Below are 19,674 nucleotides of genomic sequence, written 5' to 3'. Positions count from 1 at the left end.
GAAGGGGAGGGGGAAGGGAAAAGGAGGAGGAGTGGGGGTAAAATTCGTCAAAAATGACCAGGATGAACCTTCATAAGAAAATACATGGGATTTTGGCGTCGTACGCCCATAGCATATCTACTCGCTTCGTTTAGGATATACAGGATGTCAAATTTAAAAAAATTATTTACATTTTCTTTAATAACTCTCGACTACTTTGGTTAAATTCATGAAATTTTGTATGCGGAGGTTTCTTGGAACGGGAAATTCAAATTTTATGGACAATTGACTATATCTCCCAGAGGGCGCCACAAGCGACCATTAGGATCCTTTTAAATCGCTTCAACTTTTTTGTGCCACTGTGTATGTCATTTCGAAATAGAAAAACATTTTACCCTATCTTTTCTACTTAAGAAATGTACACCTTATTGAAGTCTCTAGGAGCAGCCGTTTCCGTTAAAAACTCATCTAAAGATGATGATGCATGCAAATTATGTATTAGTCAATCGAAAGTTATTGTTGTCAGGTTTTGTACATTTTGTTTAGATTTTATTTTTGCAATTCTCACAAAAATTTTGTGAATAGATTAACGCTAATCGTCAAGTAGTTCCAATGATGCTTTTTACTGACGAGGCTGATACATAATTAGCACTCTAATACGGAAACAGCTGCTCCTAGACTTCAATAAGGTGTACAATTCTTAAGTAGAAAAGATAGAGAAAAATGTATTTCTATTACGAAATGACATACACAGTGGCACAAAAAAGTTGAAGCGATTTAAAAGGATCCTAATTGTTGCTTGAAGCGCCCTCTGGACGATACAGCCAATCGTACATAAAATTTGAATTTCCCGTCCCAAGAAACCTCCGCGTACAAAATTTCATCAATTTAACTCAAAGTGGTAGAGTTATTAAAGAAAATGGAATTAATTTTTTTTAATTTGACATCCTGTATATGCTAAACGAATCATTTTTTGTTAAAAATGAACATAGAATAACATACTGAAGTATGTACATCTCCTTCTGAAACACCCTGTATTTCTTTTTAAACATCAGACTTATGTATTGTAATGTTTAAAACCCAAATCACTATCACTTTTATGAGACATTGCATCATGAGTGAGTTACCGGTATAATGTAACTAACTGGTTCTTAAATTTTTTGTAAAACTCAATGTAAAAATTGAATATTGTGATAAGATTTTCCAGATATATATCAATTTAATTCAAATGGCTTTTCAGTTTTTTTTGTGATTTAAAATTTGCTGTCAATTTGCTGTTCGGTTAAAAGGAAAACTTAAACAGCACCCTGTATGTATAATATTAAAATCAAGTATCCCAAAAGACCATCATCTTTAGTAAATATCTGATTGTTAGTTGTGAACAATTAATTCACTGAAATTACTTTGTTAATATGTGAATGCAATGCCCAATCAAATATTTTCTATTATATCTGAAATTATAATTTTTTCTTTGAACTCAATAAATAGGTTTTTCAAGCACAAAACAAAATATTTTCTTGAATGGCTTTATTGAACAGGACATTTTACTTTTTTTTTATCAAAATAAGAATACAATGAAATGATTTAAAACAAAAATAAAGCTTTGGTAAAAAAATGTACATTTTTTATAACTTTGACGGAACTAAATTATTAGTGGCAAATATATTCTTCGGATCCAGTTCTTGTTTTGTGGCAAGATATAGGTTTACACCTACATTAGATACAGTGCTGGGATACCATTTCCTTCTTAATTTGCCTACACCATGATGATGTGATATACTTCCACCACAAGCTATTATTTCATCCCTTGCTTTTGTTTCAATTTGATGATGTAGAGTTACAGGATCGCCAATATTTGAATGATTAAAGCCAAGATAGAAGTATATAACACATCCCGCATCATAAGTTTGTGTCACTCTAGAATTTATCATAAAGTGTGACACTCCAATCCTTTTACATTCCTCAGTTATAGTCTGTTTAACATTTTTCACAAGAGTTACTGCTCTGTCCCAAGGCACAGAAGTTTCAAATGATTCGGCAACTACATCATATTGTAGTGCAAGATCCTAAAATATAAAATTGTACTTAATTATACATCTCCTGGTGATTACACATTAGAATATTTCAGAGACTTATAATGTTGAATGTTGACACTTTATTCACTGTTTTAAGATAAAAATGTGAAAACCTACATTTCAATTTGAAAATACGTTTTTGAAAAATTTAATTTTTTTATTTTTTAATACCTATACTTGTGCTTTAATTTGTTTTGCATGTTTTCCCATTGCAGGTTGTAAAGACATTGATCTTTCCAGAAATAATCACAAAACACAGTGTCTATGGATGGAGTTGAAGGAAAAATTTTTATTTTTCATTTTTCATTTTATGAAAAATTCGGTGTTCAAATAAAAGCTACAGAGCCTTCAGAAATGATTCTAAACCATGTAACCAGTAATTTTGTTGGGCACAGTAATTTTATTTCCTTCATGTTGGCAATTAAATTTCGAATGTTATCTTAATGTTTTAAGATCAAGATACATTAAAACACAACATTCTGTTTCACCGGCTGTGATTGGTATTTTTCATGAGATTGTATATAACCAATCAGCAATTGCATTATCTTGAGCGCAGACGTAACAGCTTGTCATTGTTCATTATAAACGAATCATTAATATTGGTAACACCAAGATTTAGGGATTTTTCGTTACCAGCCTTGCAATGTTGGTTGCCTAAATTGGAGGTCTTGCGGCTTGTAAACATTTATGAAGGCTCTGTACATACATAAATTATTATAAATAGAAATGGCCACTTAAAACGACTCAACAAACAAACAAAAATTACTTCATTGATTTTGTTACTTATACACCCATTAATAAATAATAAACAAACATTTTTTTTAAATAATTCCTTGTACTAGTTACAAATCCCTTAATAGTTTAAGATGAATGCAATTAGGACCACAACCTACTTTTTAGGAAAAATTATCCTAAACTGAAAAACTATTATATCAACAGAGCAACTGTCCATGTTTACTGTTTGTCAACTCAAATTATAACAAAAACAACTGAAATGCTAAAGGCAGCAGTGTTAAAAACATTTAAAGCAATGTAACAAATAAAAGCAATAAAACAAGTAATATCCATAATAATTGAAATTATGTTAAATATAATTACAGATTTTTTTGGACTTACCCTAATATACGCAATAACAAAGGTAAGGGTATACCCCCGCTCACCATTTTTCTCTCCTGCTGGTACTCCTTTAAATTGTGATGCAATACTGTAAATTTGTCTTTCATTTATTTTCACCTCTTTTTCACCACCCTCAAAAAGTAAGGTCATAACACACATTTGATCAGGATCAAATCCTTTAATTTTTGTGATGTAAAACTTTTTAATACCATCTACAATAAGGCTAGAATAACTCTCCTCTGGCTTGAGAATTAATCCAAACTTGAACTGATCATTATCCATAAGTCTTACAGAGGCAGGTTGACACCTGTTCTTAGCAATTTCCCGCATGCATTTTACTCCCAGTTCAAAATTTGGAAAAACGATAGAACCATATTTTCTGCACTCTGGCAATGGTCGAATCTTTATTACGACTTCAGTAATAACACCCAGAGAACCTTCTGAACCCATTACAATATGATTGAAATCTGGACCACAACTTAGACGAGGAACTAGACAATTTTTTTCCAACACACCATTAGCTGTTACCATCTTAACATGAACCACTAAATCTTCTATATTACCATAAACATTTTTCTTCATACCTAATTATGGAGAAATATTGAAAGTTATTTTATAATGTATAAATTTTAGATTTATTTTAATAGAAAACCGAAGAGGATAAATATTTTAAACTTGAGCTATAGGGCACTTTTTGGCACCTAGATGGACAAAAATACAGCATTCAACTTAAATGTTTTTCTTATGTGCCATATTCCAGTTTAGTTCAATTTTTTTTTATAGAATGTCAAAGTTTAAAAACTATAAATAAAACGTAAGTCACTTTTTTACCAGAATACTTGGACATGTTGACATGTTAATTTTAACTTTATTTTTTAGAACATATGTACACAGTGTAACCCTTTTATGAGCTATGACAACCTGTCTAAACATTAACAGTGTCAACAAAAATGCTACTGAGTATAAAAATTTCTTTCGGGGTAAGTAGCAGGATACTCTGTTTTCGAAGCATCTACAGGGTGTCCGCAAATTTCACCAAGAATGTTTGACTGCATATTCACAACGATAAATAAATATACGATCTACGAAAAAAGTTAAGTAAAAACTTTTTGGTTTTTGAGTTACAGGCCTTCAAAGTTATCAAAAATAAAACTAATTTAATTAATAACTTCATAACCCTTTTACCGATCGCGTTAAAATTTGGCACACTTATTTGGACTATTGTGACACATTATTTCTTAAGGCTTTAGTCAAATTGATATACTGGGTGACAGCTTTCTCCGGTTACCTCTCCCTTTTAGAAGTCATAATAATGGTCGTACTTTTTTAAACGGGCAGCAACATTGAAAAGGTCGTTTTATTTAAAAAAAAATATTGACTCTTGAGAAAATCGCCTACAGGAAGCTATTCTTGAGCCATTATTTGTAGGACTGTGCGTTTTGGTTTGTGTAGCAGTGTCACGGATTTAAAATTTGGAGATCAGTAGACGATGAAAACAAGATGCTGATTGCTGTGGCTATCAGGTAATGTCATTATTGTCATGTTTCTCAAGGATTCTAATCATTCCACACATGCTAATTATGAAAATTTACAACTCCGTTCCTTGCAAAACAAATATCGTCGGTACAAAACAATTTTTGAAGCAAATTATTTTCTTCTGCGAAGTCATTCATCAACCAGCGGCAAAATTGTAAATGCGTGTTGGGATCTAAATTTTCAAGTTCTTGAGCAGGAGTTAAATGAAATGGCCGAAGAAGCTGCATTTTTAAAGTTTTGTGAACACTAGTTTTACATACATTTAGTTGTCTTGATACATTGCGGACACTTCATAATTTACATGTGTAGTGATGAGAATCCTAAAAAAAACACAACAATAATGACATTACCTCATAGCCACTGCAATCAACATCTTGTTTTCATCGCCTACTGATCTCAAAGTTTTAAATCCGTGACGCTGCTACGCAAACCGAAACACACAGGCCTGCAAATAATGCTATTTTTCTCAAGAATGGCTTTCTGTAGGCGATTTTCTCAAAACAATATTTTTTTTAAATAAAACAACTTTTTCAATGTAGCTGCCTATTTTAAAAACATACGACCGCTGTAAAAGTTTTGTATGCTAAAAGGGAAAGGTAACTGGAGAAAACAGTCACCCAGTATATTGATTTGACTAAAGCTTTAAGAAATAATACGCCATAATAGTCCAAATAAATGTGCCAAATTTTAACCCAATCGGTAAAAGGGTTATGAACTTATTAATTAAATTAGTTTTATTTTGGACAACTTTGAAGGCCTGTAATTCAAAAATCAAAAAGTTTTTTTTTTACTTTTTTTTCGTAGATTGTATTTATTTATCGTCGTGAATATGCAGTCAAACATTGTGGGTGAAATTTGCGGACACTCTGTATAAAGGTAAATAATTTGGAATTTTGCATATACGAAAGAATGAACCTCTATTATAATCATAATATGAAATGAAATGTTGTTTCTCCATTCACATAAGTGATTTACGAGTGTAAAAAAACTGTAGATTACAAGTTACATGAATAATTTTTTCTATTACCAATGTTATTATTTCATTTTGTGAAAAATAGTGTCGAAATTAATAACAAATTCTGATATTTATAAACGTCACAATTTTTCAAATATCAAACCAGAAAATTACCTAAAAACAATGCCAATATCGTGCCAAGTTAAGGTAATAAGAACAAGTGAAAACAGAAACAATTGTATCACTATTATTTTTAAGGTAATAGTAATTGATAAAACCAATTCGTGGACATATTGTAAGTAATAATATTAATGATTATAATAAATCTATGAATATTTCACATGAATAAGCAGAAGCATTCGAAGAAATGAAGAATGAATTTGGGACTCGTGGCAGAACTAGTTATTCTTGCTTATTTAGGCAGGAAAAATCCAAATGTTTAAAGTCAACTGTATGGACCAAATACTCAATAACTCAATACCAAGTCAATTGTAGCTATCAAGGAGATTATAGACAATATCTAATAATGGGTTGGAGAATAAGTAATGTACGTTTCTTTCAAATTTAAAAATTCTCATGAAAATTAAACGCATTGTTAAATTGACACGTCAGTCGAAGGAAGACATTGCTCTATCAGATTGTGCTTTTGGTTGTTTCCTTAAATTTCATTTTTGTGAATTTTGATTCATTTGATCAAGTTGATAAAACTGATCATTTTCGACTTCTTTTTGTTTTTAATTGAGATGTGAATTTCAAACAGTGCAAAGAATCGTTAAGCACCAAATAACTCCGCGAACAAGACCAGGACTTCATCCTCGAAAGACAATATTGTGTCTGGTAGCATTGGAAAGGGATTCTTTATTACGAACTTTTATTTAACGAACAAACTGTCAAAGCATGACTCTATGTCGAACAACTAATGCACCTCCATGTAGCTATTCAACAAGACCTGATCGATGATACGTTCTTATGCAACATAACAATACACGACCACATATCGGCAATATGACCAAGACGGTCATTCGGGAGTTGAATGAAGAAGTTCTGCCCCTCGCATTACTCTCCCGATCTCACACCCTCTGATTTTCACCTCTTCTACTCTTTGTCAAACTCCTTACATGGTGTTTCTCTCAATAACGACAATGAGTTAAGAGCTTGGTTGGATGAGTTTTTCAAATCAAAACTAGAGGATTTCTACAGAAGAGGCATCGAGAAACTTGTTGAACGTTGGGAGGAGGTCATAAATAACGATAAAGAATACATAACTGATTAGCCTATTGATAATTGCAGTTAAAAATAAAATATCTTAAATTTGAAAAAAAAAGGACATTACTTATTCCCCAGTCCAACATTTTTGTTCAGTACAAGTACTTGGAGGTAATATACATAAGCAAAATTTCTGAGTCTATCAAACATATTTAAAGTCTCGGGTTTCAAATGGTCTTCAAAATTCACTTTTGATTGAATCAGGACCTGACATTTTAGGACTTAAATGTCATGGAGACTGACATTATTCTCCAATTGTATGAATAAGTCATTGTCACTGTTTGCTTTTAATAATTATAGAGCCTTCATAAATGAATACAAGCCACGTTACCGCCGAGCTTAGGCAACCAACATTGCACGACCAATACTATCAACTAAAAATTTCTAAATCTTAGCGTGAAGTGAACATGAATAATGACAAACCGTTGCGTCTACACTCGAAATAATACAATCACTGGTTGATTGAATAAAATTTCATGAAAAATTACACCAATCAGCTGTCAGTGATACAGAACATTGTTTTTTACTGAAATTTAATTGCCAATGTGAAGAGAATAAAATTATTGTTCCAAACAAAATTCCTGGTCACATGGATTGTAATCATTTATGAAGGCTCTGTATAATTATTTAATATAAAACAAATTGTACTGTGTAAAAAACTGCCCTACCTGACAATGACATAACACTTAAAAATATTAAAAAATTACATGTTTTTGGCATTGGCAGTAGAAAATAGTATATTTTGCAAAAAGAGATAAAAATGTAATTTATTTTCGCGAGTGAAGAATTGTCGAACAGGTTCACAGATCAATAAAAAATATTTTATATTAAATTCAATTTTTTTCTACTCATATAATTTAATACTCAATTTAATTCAAAATAGACTGTTGAGCTGATTATATAAGAACAAATAAATATTCTTAATACATGCACGTACATTCATCCATGCAAGTAATATTGCGCTAGAATTGTTCACACCTGCATTATTTTTAGTTTTGCCAATGTTCATGTGTGATGATCTAGGAGCCTCTGCAATGAATGTGTTTTTTTTATAATTAAAGTCGAAGAATCAATGAAAATGGAATCTCGTAGATAGCTTTTAAAACATTTTAAATTTTAATTTTTCAAGATTTAGTCTTCTAGTGTATTAGGACTGTGAATTAATTTTGAGAGATTTACAATAGATGACATAACATGCGGATTATGCCATATTACATCGGACACTTCTGTACTTTTTATTATGTGTCATTTTGCTGAATTGTAAACAACATAATTTTTCACAGCTCCGATGTTGTCGAATTACGAACCAACAAAACACCATTTCCAGGAAGTTTTATTTTCCTGTTTAATTCAAAGAAAAGTGCTGCTGAAAGTCAAGTGCTGTTGGAAACTTACTGTAAACACACTTTATCGATAAAAACATATGAGTATAGGTTTCGGCACTTTAAAAGTGATGATTTTGATTTCGATGCAGTTGACAAATAATGCCCTGGTCAACTGAAAAAGTTCGAAGATGAGGAATTAGAAGCATGACTCGACCAAAATTCATGTCAAACAAAAGATGAACTTGCTGAATCGTTGAATGTTGATCGTACAACAGTTTCCAAACGTTTAAATGCACTCAGTATGATTCAAAATCAAGGAAATTGAGTGGCATACGAATTGAAGCCGAGAGATGTTGAACGAAGATTCTTCACGTGAACAAATGCTGCAATGGCAAAAGACAAAGGGTTTTTTGCAACGTACTGTCACTGGCGATGAAAAATAAATACGCTATGGTAATCCTAAGTGTAGAAAATCGTGGGGTTTGCCTGGACATGCATCAACATCGACAGGAAGGCCGAATATTCATAGTTCGAAGCTCATGCTCTGTATTTGGTAGGACTAGCTTGGTGTTGTATACTATGAGTTGCTTCAACCGAATGAAACCATCACTGATGAAAGCTACTCAACACAATTGATACATTTGAGCCGTGCATTGAAGCATAAACTGTCGTAATTCAAACAAAGGCACTATAAAGTAATTTTTCAACATTACAACGCTCATGAAGTTAAAATGATATGTTGCTTATGAAGTCAAAACATACTTAGAAACGCTGAAATGGAATGTTTTACAACACCTGCCATATTCACCAGATATTGCTCCATCGGACTTGTTCCGATCCATGGAACACAGCCTGGCTAATCAGTGTTTCCAATTTTACGAAGATATGAAAAATTGGATTGATTGATACACAAATTTTCACAATAGCCTTGCATTTACAAAAAAATCCCCAAGAATTCATTCAGTCCCAGTAACATATAGGATATAAAAGTCCCCTCAACAGTGAGACTTACACTTTCGTACATTATACAGTGAAAATCGGTTTCAACTATCTTCAAGGGACCGTTTGTTCACGGTTGTTATAACTGATAGACGTAATAAGCAATTACATATATTTTATTTAAAATTTTTATAGAAGAAATGAGAAAGTTACAATACAAGTCTTTAAGTATGTACATATATATTTTTGTGTCGAGAAGATTTCGCATGCTTCATTTTCAGTGAATTGTTTTTGAATAGAGACTTTATTTTACTTCTATCTTTCCAAATTGTTGAAATCGTAGTGTGATATGCCACATTCTTTTGCTATGCTTGCATTAGTTTTTCTGTTTCCTAGTCTCCATGTTATATATGATTTTTCTTCTTCATTAAACACTTTTCTCTTTGACATCCTGATAGAAAGTGGCAATTAATACAAATAATATAACTGTATGTGTAGATAAATCATAATTTGTCCCAAACGTACTAACTGCTGTAAAAAGCGTGAATGCCAGGGGGCGGGCGGAAGAACGATGCATTGGTTGTTATAACCGATATATTCTATGGTAAATGTATATAAAAACGCGTCATATTAAACGATATTTTTAATATGACATTTCTGCAGGATTTAATGGGACTTCCAAATTCCGTCCTTATATCCAATATGTCATATAACGCAATGCTGCTATAACCAATTTTCACTGTAATTATCTCTGGAAAAAACTGATACATCAACTCAATGTGCTATTGTGTGTAGATTCATCTACATAATGTTATTGTGCATCCACACTAGCGTTATTGTTTGCGCACTGATGAATGTACATGCCTATACTAAGACATGTATGTTAGTGTGTAGCCAGCTTTACACAACAAATTATTATTTTTGCCACAGCAACAATCAAAGTAAATTAATTAAATAAGGAGCTTTATGTTTTAATTAAGAAAATAATAAATTTGTAATTGTTTTTTCTTAATTTTCATCTTACGTGAAAAAAATGCCATTTTCATATTGACTAAGCCATGAAAAAAATATTTTTATATAAATGATCAATTGTAAATATAAATGTTTTACTTGTATCTAACAGAATTAATAATAATAAACTACTGGAAAAAATTAAGGGAACGAAGAAAATTTAATAAATTTGTTAAGAGATTTTTAAATGGCTATATCTCAGTGAAAAATAATCGAGATGGTTATCTTGTCGAGATATAAAAAGATTATTGAAACCTCAGGTCTCTAATTTCAAGATCTATTGACAAAAAAATTTTTTTGAACTGCTGTTATCGAGCGATCAAAAGGAATACCTAGAGAAAAAAGTTTTTCATTTTTTTTTTGTTTTAGGACTATCCGAGGACTCTGGAAAATTTTTTCAAACTCTATCAATGCAGAGGTCAGTTAGCTTATCTATTCAACTTCAATTTGCTTATGACTATTGACTGCAGAGATATCAATGGTTGATTAAAAAATTACACTTTTGTCTTTAATTTGTCTTTAGTCATTGATATCTCAGAAACAAATTATTACTATTTCACAAAGTCTACTGCTAATTTACAAATATTGATGAAAAGATTAACGTTGAAAGAAATTTTTATAGCTCAACGTAACCTAACCTAACCACAGTAACCCTGTATATTGAAAAGTTGATCCATCCAACCGTTTTTCTGTTCCAAATGGTCAAAGTTTTGGAAAGAATTAAAAAAACCCGTTTATAGCTTCTAAAGCTCCTAATCATCCTATCATTTAAATTAAAAAAAAAAATTTCAAAAAACTCGAACTTCAGAAAACAATTTCTAGTCGTTTCTGATACAATTTGTCCTTTGCATACCATAATTATAGTAATCTTTATTTAATTACATTGAATGCAAAGTTGATACTCAAGCTGAATTTCGTCCTCGATTCTTAAGAATGATTTTCGTTATTTTCTTCAATCTACTTACGTTTGAATAAACAGTTTTTTCAAACTGCTCTATTTTGGCAAAAAAAATGTAATCAAAAGTTTCATTTGCAACTTATGCTTGTCCTACTTTGCTTTGATTATGCTGCTATATGTACCTGATGCTCTAGTAGCTACCCAACCACCAAGGCTAGAAAATTCATAGCTATCCGGTTCATGTCCAGATGTAAAACCCAATTTTCCAAGTTCCCTTTCTAAATCCTGTCCTATAATACCACTTTCACAACATACTATTAAATTTGCTTTATCCAACCACAATATTCTATTCATTTGTGATGTATCCAGTGATATAATGGACCGTTGCTCATTATTAGGACATTCGACTGCACCAGAGACGGCTGTTCCACCACCAAAAGGAATAATAACTATATTATGCTCATTCGCTAGATTTACTATTTTGACAACATCGTTGTGACATTTTGGCCATAACACTATATCGGGTATTCTTTCAAAAACTGAATTTCTTAAAGTAAACATGTCATGTAAGGTTTGTCCATGTGCTCTTAAGACTCTGTCCATAACTTTTGTTGAATAAGAAATGTTTAAATCAATTATGTTTTTTAAGTTTTCTGGTGTAATGTTTGGTTTTGGATATTTGCTCTCTTCCAGAACAGCCAGTGTCTTAGGTGGTTTTGTGATATCTATATTTAAGGTATCAATCACCCATTCTTTTACATGTGGCAAACGAAGTTCGCCTATGGGATATCTAAAACAAAATTAATTCATAGTGTAACTAGTTGCAATTCATAAAATTTATAAAGTTTCAAATTTTTATGTTACAATACCCTATTTTACGATAACGTATCAATAAAGACAACTTCAATTGAAGTAAATTTATATCTCAAAATTAATATTTTTTCGTTCTCACAACTGATGTTTATGTCTAAATGTGACAATATTGTTTTTTTTGTCTGCTTCCTTAGCTAGAGATATTTTCTAATATTCTTTTACTATTACTTATCTCATTCAAGTTTACGGAATATGGCTGGTAGCAATTTAAAATATCTTTTAGTTTTTACATAAATGCCACTGGGAACGTTAAGTAGTATATCAAACTTTGGTAAAAAATATTTTGATCTTTCTACCCAAAACCGATATAGGCATTGTTACTTTTGTAACGCCTCAAGTCAAAATATTTGCTATTTTTGTTTTTATGTTATATACAGTGTGGTCCACTAAGAATCTAACTCTAATTTTTTTTTAACCACCGCATCAAATTATATATATATAATAATTTTGATGAGAATCAGTTTAGTATTTTTTTTTATTCAAATTATAATACAGAATAATTTTTTTATAGACAAATTTAAAATCAGTTAATTACCATAATATGCAATTCTAATCAAATAATTTTAAAAACAACTACAGAAAACAAGAAGCCTGAATACAATGCTTTATTTTAATAAAAACAGAATCTTCATAGAGCATTCTTTATTCATCAGTGAATATATGTTTCCTAAGTTTTACTAATATTAAAATATTAATGATTGTTAACTTCAGAATGCTATAAATTTTCCTTATATTCCGTCATAGTAACATCAAAAATCGCAAATATGGTGGATCGTTTCAAAAATTGATAGGGTGTTTTATATTAAAACGCCAGAAAACAAAAAATATATATACAGGGTGTCCCGGTACTTTATACAAAAAAGTCAAATACAAATAGATGAGGTTAATATAATATCAGTTCTTCATATATATTTTTTTCATACGGGCCTTCGTTAACTAGTTACGGGCTCTCAAAGGTGAAAATTAAAGTTATTTTTATTTACAGTCTCTAAACCATTAACTTCAGCATGATGCAAATTTGGTGATCGATAACACATGCATACAGCTTGTTTTTGATGTTGTAAATGAAACTTCATTATGCCCAGAACGCCTAGACGGTCTATGCCCAATGGTTAACAAAAGAAAGAAAAGAAACTATTAAAATATATTTTTCGTGTATAAACAAATAACATTCGTACACTTACGAAGTGTATGGAAGTGGAAAGTGCCCATATTGAAAATGTTTTTTGTTAGTTTTCTTTCTTTTAAATTATTTTTTTAACTTTAACTTATTCTTCTTTTGTTTTTCTATTTTGCGTTGTGTAAAGTGTGTTTGTCAAATTTTGCTAATGAAAATTACATTAGCGGACAGTAAGATTTTCTCGGCTCTTATTATAAAAATATGTCTGCTTCCAACATAGTAATTAAGTGCAATTAAAAATTAAAAACAAAAAATGGTGGAGGCGCCGCTCGATGTGCACTGACATAAAATCACAAATATTTCCTAAACTGTTAATATTACCATGTTGAACCAAGAGGGTATTATCGTTGGCAAATTCTTCAGGGAACTTATTTTTGATACAAGTATATTGAGATCGTCATCTATACAAAAATTCTGGGTTGTTAACCATTGGGCATAGACCATCTAGGCGTTCTGGGCATAATGAAGTTTCATTTACAACATCAAAAACAAGCTGTATACATGTGTTATCGATCACCAAATTTGCATCATGCTGAAGTTAATGGTTTAGATACTGTAAATAAAAATAACTTTTTAATTTTCAGCTCTGAGAGCCCATAACTTGTTAATGAAGGCACATATGAAAAAAATTTATATGAAGAACGGATACTATTTTGACTTCATCTATTTGTAGTCGACTTTTTTGTATTAAGTACCGGGACACCCTGTATAATATATATACAGGATGTTCCACCAGGAACTGCGTCGATCGATATCTAGGAAGGCATATCTATTGCTCCGATATATTTGAAAATTTGGCAACATGGCAATGTCCCTAGGGCGAACACAACTAAAATATCTAAAACTCTCCAGCACTTTCGGTTATCCCGGAAGTTGACACCAACTTCGTTATTTTAAATGGGACACCCTATATATTATTGCATTTTCGGATTCCACGTGAAATTTGAGGGTCATTTTATTAAATATTCTCTGTACCAAGGAGTTACAGAATTTGAGATATTAATATTTAAAGAAAAAATTTTACAGATGCAAAGGCTCTGCGGAGATGCTAGTAACTCTTTTCAGGAACATGATATCAAGTGGATTTTTGGTACCTGCAAAGGGTATAAGTAACACTAAATTACGGTATACCAACAAATTAAAACATTTAATACTAGGTTAATTTTAAATTAATTAATTAATTTTAAACACGTATTCGGAAAAAAGCAGCAAATTCTCCACATGTTCTTGAAATTACTTTGGCACATTGTCTATAAATAACAAACAAATTAAAATAATTCTCATTAGTATAATTTAAACAATCCCAGGCATTTTTATTTAAATTTTCTGCAAAAACTATTCAGACACAACAATAATTTGACAACTAACTTGACAAATGTCAGTTATTTTAATTAATTGTTCTTGGAGTATTTCTGGTCTTGGCCACTTTGACAACAAGTCTGATATGAGAAAAAGTGTCCAAAAAATAGAAAATTGCAAATATCTCTAAAAGTAGGAACGGCAACCCTAACAATACTTATATGGCCTGAAAGGAAATTTCAATCTGCATACGAGAGAATACAAGGTGTTCCATTTAATTTAACAAAGTTATAGCCGTTTGAGGTTATGAAAATGTAATAGCAAAAATGAAACCTAGTATTAAATGTTTTAATTTGTTGGTATACCATAATTTAGTATTACCTATGTCCCTTACGGTTACCAAAAATCCATGATATCATGCTCCTGAAAAGAGTTACTAGCATCTCTGCAGACCCTTTGAATCTGTTAAATTTTTTCTTTAAAAAGTATTAATACCTCAAATACTATAATTTCTAGGTATAGGGAATATTTAATAAAGTGACCCTCAAATTTCACGTAAAATCCGAAAATACAATAATATATACAGTGTTCCATTTAAAATAACGAAGTTGGTGTTGACTTCCGGAATAACCTGAAGTGCTGGAGAGTTCTAGATATTTCACCCCAGGTACATTGCCATGTTGCCAAATTTTCAATTTTTTCAGAGGTGTAGGTACTTTCCTAGATATCGATCGACGCAGTTCCCGGTGGGACACCCTGTACATATACATATATAATTATTTTCACAAATAAAATTTGTGATGTTTAAAAAAATTCTCCCCTTCGAGCGGGAAACCATGGACACACTGAATATGGTATATGCATCATTAGCATTAAAAAAAAAACTTAATTCTTAGAAATTCATACTTATGAAGTTCCTTAACTATATTGTTATCTTATTATACTTTTTGAATCTAGACAAATCGAAAATTAAAAATAAATCTTACTGACTGAAAAGAAAGCTTTTTTGTTTCTTTACAATCAATGTAATAAAGTTACTTGCCCGTTGTTTTTGTGGAAAGTGAAATATTTATATTTTCAAAAATTTTTGTTCTGTGATATATTTTCAAAATATCTACATCTTTTATTATTTTTAAGTTCCACTGTTTAATCTTTAATCTATTTTTTTAACTATCTACTTGATTAAAAATCAATCTATTAAAATCAGTAGTTATTATCTTGACTTTAATTGACACAAATCAATTCAACCCTGTTTCCCTATTGTTCTTTATTACATTTTTTTATAAAAAAAAAGAACATAGTAGTATTTGTTTCCCTTTAATAAATTAGCTTACCTTTTACCTGAAAAATAAACATAGCCATCTTTATAAATAAACATTGAATCATTATAACCCCATCCATTCCATTTCAATAACTCTTGCCTAAAACACAAAATTAAATCAAACACAAAATTCAGAGAATGTAGTTTTGAAAACGTTTAAACTAACTTGAAATAAATTTCATATATCAAACACAAAATTGTTTAAAAAAATTAATGAACTTCTTTATCAGTAGTGCAATTATCGTCTTCGATGATTTTTTTTAAATAGCACCCCTAGTTCTTTTTTTTGACGGAGATACAACACTGTCAAATTTCAAATATTTATCTTTTTCCATGAAAAATGCAATGTGTGTTATTTAATTTACTTAATTGGTTTCATATTGGTATATTTAGAGAAAAAATTCTAGTAAACAACTTGTGTAAAAATTAAAAAGACAAAGCCCGGAAATGTGAAAGTGTGGAAGAAACGAATAACGCATGAATATAGACTAATTTCACCGAAAATTGGTAATAAAAGTGCCCAAAATGAGTTTCAATTTCTTTTGAGGTACTTGTCAAAGTAGGTAATGAAGAGCAGTGGCAATTAAGATATAACATAGGTACTGTGGTATACAGATGAAAACTAATAAGTTCCCTGCTGGACAGGGCTAGAGTCCACAGAGTAGTTGTTTCCCACAAAATCAGTAGTTAAAAATGTTGTATTTGATATACTGAATTTATTCCAAACTAGTCACTTTTTATACAAGATTATTCACACAATATTCTACCTGCTTTTTTCTTTTTGCTTTAGAATTAGAATAAAATGGTACACACCAAAGTTTCAGGAAATTGTCTTAGGATTTTAAAGTATACTTAACAAAACTGTCGGGTTTTAGAGAGAACTGTTACGTGTTATACACAAAATTGTCATCAATTTATTGGTGACAAGAAATGTATGAAGAAATTATAATTAGAGTGCCTCTACTTTTTCAACAATTTTTTAGTGAATTCTGGTTATATTTTGATTTAAAGATATATGTAATGCTAACAGTGTGATAAAAATATTTAAATATGATTTAAATTAGTCTTTACCCTCTTGGAATTACTTAATTGAATTTAAGCTTTTTGATCTATGCTGTAACCGAGATTTTAGCCACAAATGCCTTTTACAGATCAGGCTCTGATAAGTAGCCGCTATAATACAATATAAAACAACACAGGTTTTAGGTTTGATTCCTTATCATTTTCCATCCCAATCTTGTCATATAAAAATTAAGATAAAGTAGTATAGTAAATAACCTGCATTCAGAAAATCACATTGATGAAAATTCGATAAGTAATCGTGTTCTGAAAACACCTGCCAATAACAATAAGTAATCGAAGGATGAGTAATCGAATGCTACTTTTTCCATTGTTTTCTATAATCAATTAGTAAGCTTGAATATGTGATTACCTGCATTGAACTAGAGCAACGTTCAATAGTGAAATTTGCAAGTATCATCATCTGTTTGTTGTGTTAATCTTGTTACTGAGGTCTAGTTTAAATCACAAAATATTCATGTTTAAATAGATAATGCTATACAAATGAGTTTCCAAGATATTTGCAATTTAAATATTCATGACTTTGTCATAGTGATAATTTCAATACAATTCAAAGCAGTAACATTTTTAATAAAAAATGTATGATGCGAAAGTGTATGTGCAACATTATATTAGGATCAAATGCAACAGACCAAGCAGCATACATTAAATATTGGACATTACTGTTTATTACTAAATAAAATCTTTTCTCAATACAATCAATAAGATACAAACTATAAGAATTTAGTGTCATTACTACTCCTTTATGTCTCATAGATTCTTTGACACTGTAGATATGATCCCTAATTTTTTAATTAATATATTTTTTTTTATCAAGCTCAACACATGTCAACATAATATTTTGAAAGTGTTTGTACGTCAATTTGGCATGTCAACAGTATTGTGCGGGTATTGAGTAAAAATCACACCCATTATATTAGCTAATCATATTAATTTATTTATTTTTTTTTCTTTAATAAAACATTTGTGTGGCTTTTTTCTGTCTTTTATTCAAATAATACTGAAATATTTCCATATTTTAACTTGCATTTTGCTAGTACGTAAATTTTACGTGTCAACAGTATTATGCGGTACAAAATAGCTAGGGTTAAACACTTGAAACGTAAAGAAAAAATTGCAAGTATCAAAATGAATTTTTCATAAGCGTTTAAAAAAAATCTCACCGTAGATAATATTTAATGAGAAATATAAAATTTTTACATAGGCAAATGAAAATGAAATTATATTTTGGGCAAAACAAAAAAAAAACAGTTAAATTTTGCCATCATTTTAACTGGAAAACTTTGGATTTTGTGATCATACTTCAGACTTGAAATTTCAAATAAAATTAGGATTTGGTTTCACTAAAAATTTTACTTATGGATAGAAGGTTTGCAAAATTCCCTTTACAATTATTCATAACAGTCAAAAAAAATTTAATTTTTGTTTTTTTATATCAATTATAAAATTATTAAAATTATATTAAAGTATTCATCTTCTTTATTTTTTTTTCTTGAATATTTCTTTAGAGACAACCCTATAATCTGAAATAAAAAAGTTGGATGACACAGCTAATAGCATAACATTAATATCTATCGCTGTCGATGTTTTAACAGTTTGAAAATGATAATTTAATTTTTTTTTAGCTAACATCATTAAATTAATATCTATCACTGTCACTGTTTTAACAAGTTTTAAAGTGATAATTTTAAATTTTGTTAGCAAGTCCTTAATAATGAATAAAAATTTGTATCTAATAATCTTTAGCAATTATTGTTATCTTAATAATAAAAATAAGCAGAAATAAGTAAAAACCTATTGTATACATTTATTGTATTTTTTGAATGAAGGAAAAAAATAATTTTCTGCATTTATAAAATATTGGAAGCTTATTACTCATATAAGTACCTATTTTCCAAGAAACAAATACCTACTGATGTAGGTAGGTACGTATCAATAAAGTATTAAGGATTAAAATGATTAAATATTTATCTAACCTAGTTAAATAAGTTCAGTGAAAATCGATCAGACATCTTAATAAAATATAAAAATCAATTGAAATAAGTATACATCTAAATAACGTTTGACTAAATTCGTAACTAAAAAGTCTCACCGGTTTTTTGGTATTGCACTTTCAACAACGATGGGTCCATGTTTTTCAGGGTTATGTATTGACATCTTAAAACAGTTTTTTTTACTGACGGATACTGCGTTGAAATAAATTTAGTAGTAATTGTAATAATGGCATGCTTTATGCATATTTGACTAGAAAAGCAAAAACTTGCGTTGCCGGCTTACGCCTAACCCAAAAACTTTACCGACATATGAACACACACAGCAACCGCTCAAAAAGGAGTGGCAACTGGCAAGACTGGCACAGTATCATTTATCTAGGGACTGGCAAGACAGACAGGAAATATACGATAAAACGATAATAAACAGAGACAAATTCTTTCTGTTGTCTCTGATGATAAAGCTCAGCTCACCATCGACATCGACACCAATACCACAGCTTATTAAGCTGTGCCAATACTACTCTCCTCTAATATACAGTATACACAGATTCTGGACCCTGTGCCTATTTTATCGGTTCTACTATTCTCCATGGGTTTTACGCTGGACCAAACTCGTGAAAATTTTAAATTAAATTCAATAATAAATAAATGAGGGCGTGTTCGAAAAAACGCTGGGACATTGGTATTTTTAGTTGCGTATTTTTTTCAACAAAAACTTTTTATACAGGATGTCATGTAACAGTGGTCAATACTAACTTTCTTATTTTAAATGCAACACCCTGCATATTATTAAATTTTTTGGATTTGGATTCTTCAGAAAATTCTAG

The 19,674-nt window shown here is 30.4% G+C and overlaps 1 protein-coding gene across 1 annotated transcript; it reads right to left on the bottom strand.

Moving 5' to 3' along the window:
* Positions 1 to 1,600: 1,600 nt before the first annotated feature.
* Positions 1,601 to 19,315, bottom strand: LOC108915789 (alkyldihydroxyacetonephosphate synthase). Its single transcript, XM_018721917.2, has 5 exons — positions 18,946 to 19,315; positions 15,787 to 15,873; positions 11,283 to 11,890; positions 3,171 to 3,754; positions 1,601 to 2,045 (listed from the first exon to the last, which is right to left on the bottom strand). The coding sequence occupies exons 1-5, from the start codon at positions 19,008 to 19,010 to the stop codon at positions 1,605 to 1,607; spliced, it is 1,785 nt and encodes a 594-aa protein (XP_018577433.1). The 5' UTR covers positions 19,011 to 19,315; the 3' UTR covers positions 1,601 to 1,604.
* Positions 19,316 to 19,674: the final 359 nt, after the last annotated feature.

This window comes from Anoplophora glabripennis, unplaced genomic scaffold (genome assembly GCF_000390285.2).
Source record: "Anoplophora glabripennis isolate ALB-LARVAE unplaced genomic scaffold, Agla_2.0 scaffold1729, whole genome shotgun sequence".
NCBI classification, from domain to species: Eukaryota; Metazoa; Arthropoda; class Insecta; order Coleoptera; family Cerambycidae; genus Anoplophora; species Anoplophora glabripennis.
The sequence above is the reverse complement of the archived record's forward strand: the minus strand, read 5'-3'. Positions and strand labels throughout refer to the sequence as shown.

Coding starts and splice junctions, on each gene's coding strand:
- LOC108915789 (XM_018721917.2), bottom strand. CDS start 19,010: ATGTCAATACATAACCCTGAAAAACATGGACCCATCGTTGTTGAAAGT. Junction 15,874..18,945: donor AGTGCAATACCAAAAAACCG/GTGAGACTTTTT, acceptor TTTGTGTTTTAG/GCAAGAGTTATTGAAATGGA. Junction 3,755..11,282: donor GGTAGCTACTAGAGCATCAG/GTACATATAGCA, acceptor CTCCATAATTAG/GTATGAAGAAAAATGTTTAT.